Below are 15,158 nucleotides of genomic sequence, written 5' to 3'. Positions count from 1 at the left end.
GGTCCTTACCCTGGTTCAGAACTGGGAGGGCCCCCCTTGCTGTGGGTCTGGGCTGTGCCCACCCTGAGTGCCCGCTCTGCCCACAGCCATGGAGCCCATCCAGCAGGACAAGCGTGTGTCCCAGGGCCAGAATGGGGACCTGTACTTCTCCAACGTGCTGCTGCAGGATGCCCAGACCGACTACAGCTGCAATGCCCGCTTCCACTTCACTCACACCATCCAGCAGAAGAACCCCTACACCCTCAAGGTGAAAACCAGTAAGTGTCATGGGGCTGGCTCAGCCTGGGGCTCCCCTGGCCTCTCCCCAACTCAGGGGTTGCCTTCCACACACCTCTTTTCTGGCTTTGACACCTCCCAGGGAGAAGAGTAAATCCTTTATTGATTTAGGATAGCACAAGAACTGGTTTGGATGAGGAATGGTGGTCCTGGGATGGCTCACCTGGCAGGGAGGGGGGTGGGTTTCCCTCCAGCCCCTTGGAGTGTTGCAGCTTCCCAGGCTGGGGCTGCAGAGGTGTCTTGGGGCAGGTATCAGTAAATCTGTGCAAAGTGTTCCAACATCTCCGCAGAAATGTGGGATATTGGGAGATCTTTCCCTGGTTGGAAATGCTGGAAGTGGTCTCAGTTTGCTCCAGGTTTGGGTGTTGGTGCTGCACGAGGGGACTGAGTGTGGGGAACTGAGTGTGTGCCAGCCTTGCCCAGCTCAGGAGGCACCTGCTGAGCTGTCCTTGGGCTCCTTCCCTCTGGGATGTGCCCACAGGAGGGTTGGAGCCCTCAGGGTGTGACCATGGGCAGGTGGGACACGTCAGGGTGGGCAACCCCCATGTCAAGGGCACATGAGGGGCACGCAGGGCTCTCCCAAAGCCTTTCCATGGGCAGGTCCAGCCTCCAGCAGGTTCTTCTCCAGAAATGAGGTGGTTTGAAGGAAAATGAGCCCTGTGGGGACTCTGGCAGAGGGGGCTGAGCTGAGGCTGCAGGACAGGAGGCTCCTGAGTGGATGCAGGTCCTGCAGAGCACGGGCTCTGCTCTGGGGAGGTGTGTGCAGAGCACCAAGAAAATCAGTAATCAGCATAAAACATCCCTGTGAGATGACTGGGACCATCCCCAGTGAGGGGCAGCTGGGAGGGAGAGGGTGCTGGCTGGGTGTGGGGGGCAGAGCAGGCACGAGGAGCTCCTGAGTCCCAGTGGTGGGGGTTTAATTTGTTCTCCAGCAGTTGGAATTCACAGCAATGCTGTCAGAGAGAGCTGGAAGTGCCTTGAGCCTCAGACAGGGCCTGGGGTGTTTTGCACTTCCATGTAGCAGCTTCTCCTCTGTGCAAAGCTGGAGTAGGGAATCAGCAATTTACACACCACAACAGGCTCTGTGCCAGCAGTGGGGAACAGCAGCAGGTAATTCATTCTGAATATTTGTCTGTTCACAGAGCTGGGCAAAGAATCCCAGGGTTTCCCTGCTGGGGAAGGGCTGAGCCCTGAGTTGGTGTGAGCTGGAGAAGTTGTGGCCAGCAAAGTCCTGGGGTCATCTGAGCCTCCAGAGGCTCCAGCCTGACATCTTTGCCCAGCTCTGGGAGCAAAGAGGGTGAAACCCTGGCAGGTTTCTGTGCACGGCCAGAGCTCCCCCTCCTGCTGCTCTCAGGTGCCACCACATCCCTTTGCTCCCAGGCCAGGGAGAATTAGATCCTCTCTTTCAGTTCTCCTTTGGAAACATCTGCTGCATGATCAGATGCAAATTCCACCCCAGGAGCCCCTCAGAGCTGTTTATAATTTCAAGAATCGAGGCTCTGATTTCTCACCTGGTACAACATAGAAAAGTGGTTTTTATTTACATTGTTCAAAGGGGATGAGCTTGAATTTGTCTCAAGCTCTTTGATCATCTCAGCCTTAAGCCAGGAGCCTGAATCCTCTAAAAAAGGTTCCCCAGATGCTGAAAATTCATGGCATGGGATTGCCACGGGATGCAAGAGAGGAAAATGGAAAGGCTCCAGGGAGGGATTCACCTGTGCATGTCCCTGGGGGGAGTTTGTGTGGTGGGTCCAGGTCCAGGCAGATCTTGGGCATCTTTTGGGCTCTCTTAACCCCCTTGCAGAGACACAGCCTGTGGCTCATGGCTCGAGAGCTGAAGGTACAAGAATGTGGCTTTTTTCAGGCCCCAAACGAGTCCCTGGGGCACTGGTGGGAGCTGGGAAGGGCAGACCCTGCAGCAGTCCCAGCTCAGGGGGCTGAGTCCCCTCACCCCTCAGAGTGGGGATTAACTCCATTCTGCATCAGTGCTGGCTCGTGCTGGGTGTCAATAAACAAGAGCAGCTTCTTGCTGAGGAGCTGGAACACAATCTACTCTAATTACTTTGTAATTAAAAGGGATTGTACAGCAGGTTATGCTTGTAAAGCCTAATTATTGTTATTATTATTTTGATTTGTTCATCTTCGCCCCTTCTCCCATTGCCACAGTGCTGCCCAGCTGTGCCAACCCCTGCCTGTGGCTGGCAAAAAGGACCTGGAATGTGTTCTCTTTGTACTTAAGAAACAGAGAGAAAACCCATTTTTTTCCTCCAGACTGAACAGATTTTTTTTTTCCAGTAGAGAAAAACACTTCAAGGAAACGTTTGCACCACAATTCCCACACCTTTAGTTGTCTCCTCACCTCGTAGGAGGAAAACACCCCCTCTTGCTCCCCTTTTTGGCTGTGTTTGTGCTGGAAGGCAGCTGTGCTTTGTCTCCCTGCTCCTGCCTGTGCTGCTGTGTCTGGGGAGGTGGTTTGGTCTCCGGTGCTGCCTCTCCCCTCTCGCTTGGTGCCCTGGAAATGCTCACGCTCTTTTGTTTATTGCAGAGAAGCCCCATAACGAAACGGCTTTACGAAATCACACTGCCATGTACAGTGGTGAGTCCATCCTGGCTTTGGAGCCCCTCCTGCCTAACCCCCCTGCCTAACCCACTGACCCTGCACTAACTGCCCCCTCTGGCCCCTCGGGGCGTGGGGCCTCAACTTGGCCAAACTCCAGTGGCACAAAGTGAGCCAAACAGCCCCAGAGCCCCCTGGAAGTTCTCAGGATGTAAAAGGAGGGAGGTGTCAGGATGAGGAGGATCTGCAGAGCTCAGCTTGAGACGTGCTTGGGTCAGTAGCACCCGGCCCAGGTTCCTCCCTCGTGTCTTGTCCTGGCAGAGGCTCGTGATTTAAGGCTCAGACCTACCATCCCTCTTCCCTCTGTCACCAGAAAGCAGCTAAAACCAGGCAGTGACTGGGAGAGAGGGGGGAAAAAGGAGTGTTTGTTTTCCTTGGAATCTGGGGGTGTTGTTGCTGTGCAGGACAATGTGCTGGATACTCTTCCCAGGCTTTCACCCCTGCCTGGGCAGGGAATTCTACTGGATCCTGCCTGGGCAGGGAATTCCTGCTAGATCCTGCCTGGGCAGAGAATTCCCACTGGATCCTGCCTGGGCAGGGAATTCCTGCTAGATCCTGCCTGTGCCAGGAATTCCCACTGGATCCTGCCTGGGCAGGGAATTCCCACTGGATCCTGCCTGGGCAGGGAATTCCTGCTGGATCCTGCCTGGGCAGGGAATTCTACTGGATCCTGCCTGTGCCAGGAATTCCCACTGGATCCTGCCTGGGCAGAGAATTCCTGCTGGATCCTGCCTGGGCAGAGAATTCCCACTGGATCCTGCCTGTGCCAGGAATTCCCACTGGATCCTGCCTGGGCAGGGAATTCCTGCTAGATCCTGCCTGGGCAGAGAATTCCCACTGGATCCTGCCTGTGCCAGGAATTCCCACTGGATCATGCCTGGGCAGGGAATTCTACTGGATCCTGCCTGTGCCAGAAATTCCCACTGGATCCTGCCTGTGCCAGGAATTCCCACTGGATCCTGCCTGTGCCAGGAGCAGCCCAGCCCAATCCCATCAGTTGTGCCTCAGACCCAAAGCCAGGCAGGTCCTGGGGCAGCATCACCGCCCTGAGGGTGGATTGGAACTGTCAGGGGTGTGATGGGATAATGTGGGCACAGCCAGCACTGGGATTTGCCAGGAGAAGGGAGGTGGGGCTGGTTTGGGTGATGCTGAGGGCACACCTGGCAGTGCCAGGGCTGTGAACCCCTCACCAAAGACCCCCAAGGAGTCCAACTGCCCCCAGAGCAGGCGTTTCCCATGGTCAGGATTCACTTTCTGCCCCTCCTGCTGCTTTTGGGACAACCCCAGCGATGCCCCACACTGGTCCCCTAAGATGAAATCCCTCAGCTTCCCTTGGGCCTGGCACAACCCAGGGCACTTTTTATTGTGCCACGGGGACTTCTGGGGACAGGGAGGGCTTTTGCCAGCCAAGAGTAGACAGAGCTGGAGTGTGAGAAGAGCAGGATGTGCCAGGGGAGGGCACTGGGCTCGGTGTCCCCGGCGGGCAGCCCTGCCCTGCTGTTGGCATTGGGAACAGGAGGCTCCTGGGGATGCTGAGCAGTTGGGGAGGGCTGTGCAGCAGAACCAGCTTCAGAAGTGCTGGTGGCAGCAAACGGGCTGGGCACAGTCTGAAAATCTTTGGAGAAATGGCTGTGGAAAGGGATTGTCAGCAAAATCAGCTTCCGTGGGAGCTGCATGGGCAGCATCATTCCTCAAGGAGAGAGGAATGAGAGGAGATGCCTCTGCAGGGACAGGGACAAACAAGTCCAGTGGACAGTGGTGGTCCTGGGCCTCCTGATCTCCCACTGCATGTCTTGGTTCAGGGAAAAGGGATTTTATCTGCACAATCTCAAAGATTTCTACTTTATTTCTATTTTAGGATAAACTTCCTGCTATTTACACTTAACATCCCCTGGAAAACTTCGTGGCTTCAGTGAATTCATATCACACACTCACACCCTGTGCAAAGCTGAACTCCAACCCAGCACTTAATTAATTAATAGTTAATGAGCTGGTGAAGCAATTCGTCCCCTCAGCCCTTTTGCTTGTTGCTGATCCCGTGTTTCTCCCTGGAATGACCTGCCTGGCTGTGCTGGCCCCTGGGACCAGTGGAGCAAGCAAGGACTCCTTGGGGTGGGGAGAGGGGCATCAGCATCCCATGGACTTGAGGGGTTTGGGGGTGTTGGGGCTCTCAGCCCCTCTGCCCTGGGGTGTCCCTGTGGTGTGGGCACAGCTCTGGAGCAGCTGGCACAGGGATCTCCAGAGGCTGAGAGTCCCATTCCTGGGATGTGCCTCATCCCAGGGACACAGGACCTGCTGTGTGGGCATGAGGTGTGGGGGGCACCAGTCCCAGAGTGCCCTCAAGGGGCAGGATAACCACGGGAGATGCCCCCCAGCCCTTCTCCCCACTCAGAGTGAGGGCAGTGATTTCCTGGACTGTGTGGGCAAACTGGCTACAATTACCAAGGAAAAGGGTTAACTGGATGTTTATTAGCAGAAGGTTCTCAGTTGTTTGGCGTTTTTAATTTTTTTAATGGAAATGGAAGTCTGTTTTGTTGGTTTTCCTCTGTTTTTCTGGGAAAGCTGCGGGTGTTTGGAGGGGCAGGAGCTGCAGGGAATGTTTGGCTGCTCCAGGTCAGGATGTGAGAGGGAACAGTGGCTGCTTTGGGAGCAGATGTGGATCCAATGGGATCCAATTTCACAGAGACAGGGACCACAGCAGAGGCAGTTTGGAAGCAGAGTCTGTATTTGAGGAGAAATAAATACCCAAGGGATTTATTTTTCCAATTCTGATCCATCCAAAGTGGTGAGTGAGACTTTGCTGGATGGCTGAGAGCTTCCAGCTGCAGCTTCCACGGGCTCAGAGCCGGAGCAGAACCTTTTCCTGGGACAATTTGTGGCTCCTCCTAATTAGCAAAATATTTATTAGTAGTACAGCACTAAGGCAAAAAGTTAATCAGCTACGGAGTGTTGCTGTTGGGTTTTTAAACAAATAGACAGGGTACTAATTTATCTCCCTTATTTTTAATTTTCATCATTAATATATGGCTCATTAAATTTGGCTTGCACTCTGCTCAGCTCTTCGAGTTCTGCCACAGGCTCCAGAGCCAAGGGGGGCCAGGTGGGAGCGAGTCCTGCAGCCTGGGGGCTGAGAAAAGCCAATAAAATAATGTCCCACTCCCCTCGCCAGATGAGAAGCTCAGGAGTGTGGCTGGAGATGTGGGAACAGGGATAAACCCTGGCCCCAAGCCCAGCCTCTGGCTCTGCCATTCCCACAGAGCCTGGGAGGGGCTGGAATAACCAGCTGGGATAACCAGGAATGAGCCTCCCCAGGAGCAGCAATGGAAAGGGCAGCATCTGCCTGCCTGGAGAGCTGAGCCCTCAGGGAAAGTCCAGATGTGCCTGTCCTGGTAATCCATTAACCAAATAATTGACTAACCCGTGATGGGGTGTGGGGCAGGTGGGCTCTGTGTCTCCAGCTGATGGGCAGTTGTTCCCAGGGCTTGGATTAACTCCTGAGGGTGGTTTTCCTTCCCTGGCACCAATCTGATGGGAACTCCAGAACATTCCCTGTCCTCTGTCCTCTCTTTCTTCCCCTGGTGCAGCTCTGGAGGTTTCCCAAATAAACGTGGGTACCCCCAAATCCTGGAGGTGCTGGGCATGCCTGGCTGCCTCCTGCTCCCTGAGCCTGTGGAGCTCTGGGGGAGCAGCAGAGGGTTTGGGCTGCACCCCGAGGTCCTGCTCCTGCTCCAGGCTGGGCTCTCCCCTTGGATCACTCCAGTGTTTGGAGGGTCCCTGTGCCAGCCCTGCCCATTCCACCCCCTCTCCTAATCTCATAACTTCCATCTCTGCTACTGCTGCTTTCAAAGCCATCTCATCCTGTTTTGTCCTCACTGATCCAGATCTAGGTTAATAATTCCACTTATTAATGTAATTTATTCCATCAATAATTAATTTTTCCCCATACAAAGAGACCTTCACTGTGTGTATCTGTAGAGACTTGTCTTGTGTCTTCCCTGGACTTTCTCTTACTAAACCTCCCTGTCCAGTCCTGAAATGTGTCATTTTGGTCGCTGAGTTGTTCCTTCCCAAAGGAAGGCTGGAAACCCTCCTTGGTGCTGCTGGAGCCCCAGGCAGTGCCAGGATGCTCCACATTCCAGAGATCTCTGTGTCAAACCATCCCAGTTGTCTGAGTAAACCCTTCCTGTGACTATTTTGTTCTTCATTACCTGTTTGTTCTTCATGACATGTTTGCCCATCAGTATTGCCCAGTCTCACCTGATCTCAGCCCATTCCTTGTGCCAGGGGCAGGGATGGGCAGGAAGGGTGGGAGGAGCTGCTGGTGCAGGGGCCATTCCCTTGGCCCAGCTCCCTCTGCCCATCCTCTGCTGCTCCTTTGCCCCCCTGCCTGCCAAGCATCCTCTCTCCACCCTGTAATTTCTTAATTTAAACACTATTTTGAGCCCTTCTCTCCTTTCCAGGTGCATTTCTGGGTGAGTTCAGCACCCAGGTCGGCAGGGGAGGTGACACCTTCTGTGTGTTTCTGGCAGAAGGAGAGTTTAAAAGCACCGTGTTTTGTTTCTTTGTTTTTGTTTCCTTTTTCTCTCCTGCTGATTCCAGCCCGAGGGATCACGGAAACAACTCCCAGCTTCATGTACCCCTACGGGACCTCCAGCAGCCAGATGGTGCTCCGAGGGGTGGATCTCCTGCTGGAATGCATCGCATCCGGAGTGTACGTACCCTGGCCAGGGGGCAGGGAGGTCCCCAGCCCTTCCCGGTGGGATGGAGTGGGACCAGGGGGCTGAACCACCAGTGGAAATACCTCTGGTTTGGAAAAAGGGATCATTCCTCCCTTTAAGCAGCTGTTAACAATACTCTCATAACCTATTGATGCATAAAAGCCCTGAGGAAACAGAGAACTGAGGTTTGCAGGCGCCTCCAGATAAGTGTCCAAGGAGAATCCCCTGTTGGTTTGTCCTTAGACCTGTGAATCTCCTGGTTGCTCCTCACCACGCTGTGGGTGAGGGCAGTTGTGGCCCCTGTGCCCCCACCAGTGTGCTGGGTTCAGGTTCTGCACACTCTGCCAGCCCAGGGCTTGCTCTGCCCATGGCAGGGGGTGCAATGAGATGGTCTTTAGGGTCCCTTCCAACCCAAAGCATTCCAGGATTCTGTGCTTCTGCATTCCCAAACACAATCCATGAGGAACCTGCTCCTGGTGGTGCTCAGGGTGCTGGTTTAGGTTGATGGTAGGAAGGAGGGTGTCCCAGCAGCTGGATCAGTCCTTCTCCCTGGGTGTGAGTGATTCCCAGAGCAGGATTATCAACTGTTTTCCCGGCAGTCATTTTGCTGTTTGGCAAAATCATTTCTGTCCTGCCCTCTCCTTAGACCAGCACCAGACATCATGTGGTACAAGAAAGGGGGAGAGCTCCCAGTGGGCAAAACCAAGCTGGAGAACTTCAACAAGGCCCTTCGCATCTCCAACGTGTCTGAGGAGGACTCTGGGGAGTATTTCTGCCTGGCCTCCAACAAGATGGGCAGCATCCGCCACACGATCTCGGTGAGAGTGAAGGGTACGTCACCTTTACCTTCCCGTTTGGGGACCTCCACACCTGCAGCTGGGAGGGGCACAGGGGGGGCTCTGGCTGCTCTGGGGGCTTCCTGAGAGGGAGGGTTCAGTGCTGTGTCCAGCCTTCCTTGTGTCTTCAGAGAGTCATGGAATGGGTTGGATTGGAAGGACCTTAAAGCTCATCCCATTCCACTCTCTGCCACGAGCAGGGACACCTCCCACCAGCCCAGGTCACTCCAAGCCCTGTCCAGCCTGACCATGGACACTCCTAAGGCTGGGGCAGCCACAGCTTCTCTGCCCAACCTTTGCCAGGGCCTGCCCACCTGCCCAGAGTTTCTCCCTCATACCCAATCTAAACATTCTGTCTTCCAGTTTAAAAGCATCATTGTCCAAACTGAGCTGAGAGAAGTGTGAGGTGTGACCTCAGCTGAACTTCACTGATAGAAATGGTTGTGGGTTTGGTGTGGCCAAGGAGGGGGAAGGGGGTCCCCACCCTCACCCCACTGGAGAGGATGGTGTGTCCCCACCAGAGAGGACGGTGTGTCCCCACTGGAGAGGATGGTGTGTCCCCCCTGGAGAGGATGGTGTGTCCCCACTGGAGAGGATGGTGTGTCCCCCCTGGAGAGGATGGTGTGCCCCCACTGGAGAGGATGGTGTGTCCCCCCTGGAGAGGGCAGTGTGTTCTCACAGAACCACAGAATCACAGGATCCTTTTTGTTAGAAAAGACCTTTAAGATCATCAGGTCCAACCATCCCCCAACACTGCCAAGGCCACCACTGACCATGTCCCCAAATGCCACATCCACATGGCTGTTCAATCCCTGCAGGGGTGGGAACTCCACCCCAGCCCCTTCCAGTGCCTGACTGCCCTTTCCATGGAGAAGTTCCTGCCTCTGTGCCACCTGCCCCTGCCCTGGCACATCCTGAGGCTGTGCCCTCTCCTCCTGTCCCTGTTCCCCGGAGCAGAGCCCGACCCTTCCCTGGCTCCCCTCTCCTGGCAGAGGACGGTGTTCCCCTGTCCTGCTTCCCCAGGGCTCCGTGCAGGGGGCTGGCAGGGGGTGCTGCCCGTGCCACTGGTGCCCTGCTGTGTTTTCCAGCTGCTCCGTACTGGCTGGATGAGCCCGAGAACCTGATCCTGGCGCCGGGCGAGGATGGCAGGCTGGTGTGCCGTGCCAACGGGAACCCCAAACCTGCCATCCAGTGGCTGGTGAATGGAGAGCCCATTGAAGGTGAGGGGGGCAGAGCCAGGTCTGCTCTGGGGGTGCCAGGCACTACCAGGGGGCACCAGGCACTGCAGGGGGTGCAGCATCACACCTGTGGCTTTACTGCTGGTTTAGGGCTGTTTCTGTTCCTTAGGGGTGTTACTGTTAGTTTGGGGTTGTTTCTGCTGGTTTAGGGTCTTTACTGCTAGTTTGGGGTTGTTTCTGCTGGTTTAGAGTCTTTACTGCTAGTTTCGGGTTGTTTCTGCTGGTTTAGGGTCTTTACTGCTAGTTTCGTGTTGTGTCTGCCAGTTTGGGGTTGTTTCTGATAGTTTGGGGTTGTTTCTGCTAGTTTGGGGTTGTTTCTGCCAGTTTGGGGTTGTTTCTGATAGTTTAGAGTCTTTACTGCTTTAGGGCACTTTCTGCTAGTTTAGGCTCTACTGCTAGTTTGGGGTTATTTCTGCTAGTTTAGTCTTCACTGCTGGTTTAGGGTCTTTGCTGATAGTTTGGGGTTGTCTCTGCTGGTTTAGGGTCTTCACTGCGGGTTTAGGGCAGTGTCTGAGACGGTGCCAGTCGAACCAGGGGCTGAGGAGCTCACGTGCCATCCCCTGCTTTTCCCCGGGCCCAGCTGCAAAGATGTGTGATGATACTGGGGGGTGAACTTGAGCTTGGCATGGAGTTTGAGGAGTGCTGTCTCTGTTCTGGCAGCCTCTGCCCCCAACCCGAGCCGGGAGGTGGCCGGAGACACCATCGTGTTCCGGGACACGCAGATCGGCAGCAGCGCCGTCTACCAGTGCAACGCCTCCAACGAGCACGGCTACCTGCTGGCCAACGCCTTCGTCAGCGTGCTGGGTGAGCCCCGGGGGGGACAGCCCCTCAGCACACCTGGCAGGGCATCAGCACTGGGGGGGCTTGGAGGGGACCTCAGAGATCAGGGAGCTCCACCGCTCCTGCCATGGGCAGGGATGACACTCACCAGATCAGTTGCTCCAAGTTTATCCAACCTGGCTTTGGATTCTTCCAGGGATGGGGCAGCCACAGCTTCTCTGGGCAATCTGGGCCTCATCACCCTCACTGAGAATGATTCCCTCCTAATATCTAATCTAAATCTCTCCTCTAGAAGTTTGAAACCATTCATATAATCATGGAATCATTTGGGTTGGGAAAGACCTCCAAGATTCCCCCTTGTCCTCTCACCATCTGCCCACGTAAATAGTTGTTCTCCCTCTTTTATAAGCCCCCCTTTCCCTGAAGAAGTTCTCCATTGGCTTTCCTCTTTGTCATTTGCTACTCCACAAAGGGTCCTGACCTCTGCAACTGGGCTTTGGACCAGAAATCCATTGCCCTGGACCTGCCAAGCCAAGCAAGGCTGAGGGAGTCCTAAGAAGTCCTAAGTCCCTTCCAGCCAGGCTGGAAGGGGAGAGGAGAGGGACTGGAGAAGCTCCACTGGGTTTTGAAAGTGCCAGTGGACAAAAGAGACCTGAAGAGGGATGGAAGGCCTGGGAAGGAGCAGCAGAACCCAGAGATTGGTTTCTTTTCCCTCTCCATGGCTGTGCTTTGTGCTGTTTGCAGATGTGCCCCCACGGCTCTTGGCCCCTCGGAACCAGCTCATCAGGGTGATCCAGAACAACAGGACACGACTCGACTGCCCCTTCTTCGGCTCCCCCATCCCCACCCTGCGCTGGTAAGAGCTGCAGCACATCCCCTGCCAGGCTGAGGGCTGGGAAGGGAGGGGGTCCTGCTCTTTCTTCCCTTACATCAGCACTCTGTGGTGTTGTGAGGTTCAAGAACGGCCAGGGGAACACGCTGGATGGAGGCAACTACAAGGCCTACGAGAACGGGAGCTTGGAGATGCTCATGGCTCGCAAGGAGGACCAGGGAATCTACACCTGTGTGGCCACCAACATCCTGGGCAAGGCAGAGGCCCAGGTTCGCCTGGAGGTCAAAGGTAGGGGCATGAAGGGCTCTGGGTCAGAAGGGTCTCTTGGATCCTCTGAAACTTTTAGTCCAGGGGAGTTGGGTTTGCTCTCCAGTGTGTCAGCAGGACAGGCACTGTGACTGAGCTGCAATCCTGAAAATGGCACAAATTCCCTTTTAATGCTGGAAAACCCCAAGGCTGTGGATTTGCTGGAGCTGCAGAAGGGCTTGGTGTGGGTTTGGGGCTGGGAGATGCCATCAGCAGTGCAAGCAGAAAAACAAAGTGTTCCTCAGGGTTAACTGAGGACAAGAAAACATTTTCTGCATTGTTTCTGCCAGGGCCTGTTCAGCAGATCTGATTGCTGACTTAGAAAGCTGGGGGGGGGGGTTTAAAGGTTCATCATGAATTAATGGCTTGTAAAATTAATTGAGTTTTATCATAGAACATTCATCCATCAGTCTGGACAGACACAACATGTGTGTGTCCTTTCCAAGTAACACCAACCTGCACTGAGCTCCTGAGCCAAGAGCCAGGACTTTGGGGTCTAACCCTGCCTTGCTGCCCCCCCAGACCCCACCAGGATCGTGAGGGGGCCCGAGGACCAGGTGGTGAAGAGGGGGACGGTGCCCCGGCTGCACTGCCGCGTCAGGCACGACCCCACGCTGCGGCTCACGGTCACCTGGCTCAAGGACGATGCCCCCCTGTACCTGGGGAACAGGTCTGTGCCTGCCATTTCCCTGCATCTTCCCTCCCAGGATTGCTGGGCTTGTCACAGAACCTTTCAGGGATAACAGGGGTAAATACCCAGTTGCCATCTAGGCAGGTTTGATGTTCTTGCCACCTTTAATTTACTGGCCCCTTCCAACAGACACGGCTTAGCAATTGATCTATCAGTAAATCAGGACTTTGCTGTGGGTTTTATTTAGAGATGTTTCAGGACATCTTGATAAAATGAGTGAGTTAATAACAACCTGCCTCCAAATGAATGTTTATCTGCTGTGACTGGTGCAGCTTTAATTTCCTTTCCATCGCTGACTCCCTTCTGGAGAAGTGAGATCTGATCCCAGGGCAGGAGCCTGAGCTTGGCTGTTCCCCTCAATGTGTGATTATCCCCCAGACACACAGCAGGGCACACCTGCTGATTCCTTAGGAAATGAGGTTTCCCAGAATAACTCAACACATCCTGAGCTGATAAAATCTTCAGACCAGAGACTTTCTCCTCTTCTGGCTGGGCCTTGAGCTGTGTTTTGGCAGGGAACTGTCAGCCCCCATCCTGCTGCCTGGAGCAGTTGTGTGATTATGGTTTTCTTGAAGGATGAAGAAGGAAGATGATGGGCTGACGATATTTGGCGTGGCTGAGAGGGACCAAGGGGACTACACATGTGTGGCCAGCACCGAGCTGGACAAGGACTCTGCCAAGGCCTATCTCACTGTGCTTGGTAAAGCTGCCCCCACCCACACCTCAGGGCTGGACCCACCTCAAGGTCAGGCTGAAGGGTCTTGCCCACCACATTGTCCCCTGGCTGCCCAGGGAGGTGCTGGCAGAGCAGTTGTTCCCTTGCAGGACTCGGCAAGGACGCGCTGCCTCATCTCAGGCACAGGCGCTGAATTGGAGTCAAAAAAAACTTGTGTTTGAGAGCAAAAAAATAGAAGTAGTTATTACATACATCCAAAAATATCCCCCTGTGGAAGAACAGTCCTAAATTTGGCAGTGAATGAAGGGGGTGTTGGGGTACTGAGCAACTCTGGGGGTGACCCATCTGCCCCCAGCCCTGCGTGTCCCTCTGCAGCACAGGGAGGGACAGGCCAAGCCCATTCCCCACTTGTGCTCACTGTGAGATTTCCCTGGAAAACACAGATTTATCATCCCCTGCCCTTGGTCACCTCAGACTCCTGGCAGTGCCACCACAATACCCTCCACCAGCTGGAGTGCACCATGAATCCCAGATCCCTAATAATAATTCCACTGGGCTTGATTTATATCCTTTCCTCTCCCTGTAATACCTCATTAACTCCATATCAGGTTGATGTTCCCCTTGGCTGTGTGTTCCAACCATGATCAGAGCTGGAGGTCTCTGGGGGAAGGATGTGCCTGCTCTGCTCCCCAGACAGGATCGATTCCTTCCCAAATCTGTAACTGTGTGTGTGTAACTTTGTATTTGCCAGGTGCTCCTTTGGCCCCCCCAAGCCTAATGACTGAACTAACCCTGTTAACAACCACTGTCTTACCTTGCAGCCCTCTCTGCTAACCGTACCACAGAGTTACCCAAAGGTAATCAGCACTAATTTCTTGCCTTTGTTTGATTTGCTGAGTTGATTTTGGTTTGCCTCACCAGTAACACCAGCAGAGAAGTCCAGCAGCTGAAAAACCTGGGAGCTGATGCTTCCAAGTCCTCTCCAAGTTGTCCTTCAAAACCCAGCCAGATGGCCGTGGGTAGAAAGATTCTGTGCCACAACATTTTCTGTCCCAAACTGCCAATTCCTGAGTGCAAGAATCACTTCACCTCTACCTGAATACTATGAGCCCTGATGGGAGGAAAAAATCCTGTTGAATCCCCTGACCTTTACCTGGAAACAATTTATTCCTGTTATTGCACAAAGTGGTTCTTGTGAGCAGACAAAGACACCAGAATTGTGTCCAGGGAATTTCCAACAAGTCTGTGTTTCCACTGAGGTTTTATGCCCTTTCTATCCTATTTCTTTGCACAGTGTCAGGCCAGATGTCCCCATGCTGAGCCCCTACTGGTGCTGCCCCCACCAGTGCTGAGGGACAGGGAGGGTTCCAAGGACAATTAGCACAGGTCCACCAGGAGCTGCAGGGCATGGATTGTGCCCCAGAGCCCTTGCCCTGCCAGGGGTGGGGTGCAGACAGCCAGGGAGCAGCGATGGGGACTGGGACTCTCAGCTCCTGGGACAATCCCAGCCCAATTTGTGTCATTCCTCGGCCAACAGAACGGCCGGACCGGCCGCGGGACCTGGAGCTGTCGGACCTGGAGGAGCGCAGTGTGAAGCTCACCTGGATCCCTGGCGATGACAACAACAGCCCCATCACAGGTGTGGCCTCAGCACCACCCACCCCCTGCCCAGGGAGGGGATCCCCCTGCGAGCCCACCCCTTCACCCAGCGCCCTCTCCCCCAGACTACATCGTGCAGTTCGAGGAGGACCGTCTGCAGCCAGGAATATGGCACGACCACTCCAGGTACCCGGGGAGCGTCAACTCGGCCGTGCTCAGCCTCTCTCCTTATGTCAACTACCAGTTCCGGGTGATTGCGGTGAACGACGTGGGCAGCAGCTCGCCCAGCGTGCCCTCTGAGCGCTACCAGACCAACGGGGCACGTGAGTACACCCTGGCACCCCCCTCGCCCTGCCCTCGTGGTGTGTGACCCCAGAAACAGGTTTAGGTTACTCATTAGGGACAGTTTCTTTACAGAGACAGGGACTGGGCATTGGAAGGGGCTGCCCAGGGAGGTGGGGGAGTCGCCATCCCTGGAGGAGTCCAAGAAGGGACTGGATGTGGCACTGAGTGCCCTGGTCTGTTTGACAAGGTGGGTCAGAAGGTTGGACTTGATGATCTCGGAGGTCTTTCCCAACCTGGTTGAGTC

The 15,158-nt window shown here is 54.7% G+C and overlaps 1 protein-coding gene across 18 annotated transcripts in view; it reads left to right on the top strand.

Moving 5' to 3' along the window:
* The window catches only part of NFASC (neurofascin), an 89,929-nt gene that overhangs the window by 37,073 nt on the left and 37,698 nt on the right, over nucleotides 1–15,158 (top strand). For 9 of the 18 annotated variants that reach the window (XM_071578726.1, XM_071578733.1, XM_071578737.1 and 6 more), the window contains 13 exons: nucleotides 87–257; nucleotides 2,822–2,872; nucleotides 7,493–7,604; nucleotides 8,258–8,442; nucleotides 9,536–9,667; nucleotides 10,346–10,489; nucleotides 11,210–11,321; nucleotides 11,419–11,585; nucleotides 12,126–12,273; nucleotides 12,870–12,994; nucleotides 13,792–13,827; nucleotides 14,508–14,609; nucleotides 14,695–14,892. In XM_071578726.1, the coding sequence (XP_071434827.1) occupies nucleotides 87–257; nucleotides 2,822–2,872; nucleotides 7,493–7,604; nucleotides 8,258–8,442; nucleotides 9,536–9,667; nucleotides 10,346–10,489; nucleotides 11,210–11,321; nucleotides 11,419–11,585; nucleotides 12,126–12,273; nucleotides 12,870–12,994; nucleotides 13,792–13,827; nucleotides 14,508–14,609; nucleotides 14,695–14,892 (1,683 nt within the window). The remainder of the gene's footprint in view (nucleotides 1–86; nucleotides 258–2,821; nucleotides 2,873–7,492; nucleotides 7,605–8,257; nucleotides 8,443–9,535; nucleotides 9,668–10,345; nucleotides 10,490–11,209; nucleotides 11,322–11,418; nucleotides 11,586–12,125; nucleotides 12,274–12,869; nucleotides 12,995–13,791; nucleotides 13,828–14,507; nucleotides 14,610–14,694; nucleotides 14,893–15,158) is intronic. The other 9 variants (XM_071578731.1, XM_071578740.1, XM_071578739.1 and 6 more) reach the window with 2 other exon arrangements.

The sequence above is a fragment of the Pithys albifrons genome, chromosome 28 (assembly GCF_047495875.1).
Source record: "Pithys albifrons albifrons isolate INPA30051 chromosome 28, PitAlb_v1, whole genome shotgun sequence".
Taxonomy (NCBI): Eukaryota; Metazoa; Chordata; class Aves; order Passeriformes; family Thamnophilidae; genus Pithys; species Pithys albifrons.
The sequence above is the reverse complement of the archived record's forward strand: the minus strand, read 5'-3'. Positions and strand labels throughout refer to the sequence as shown.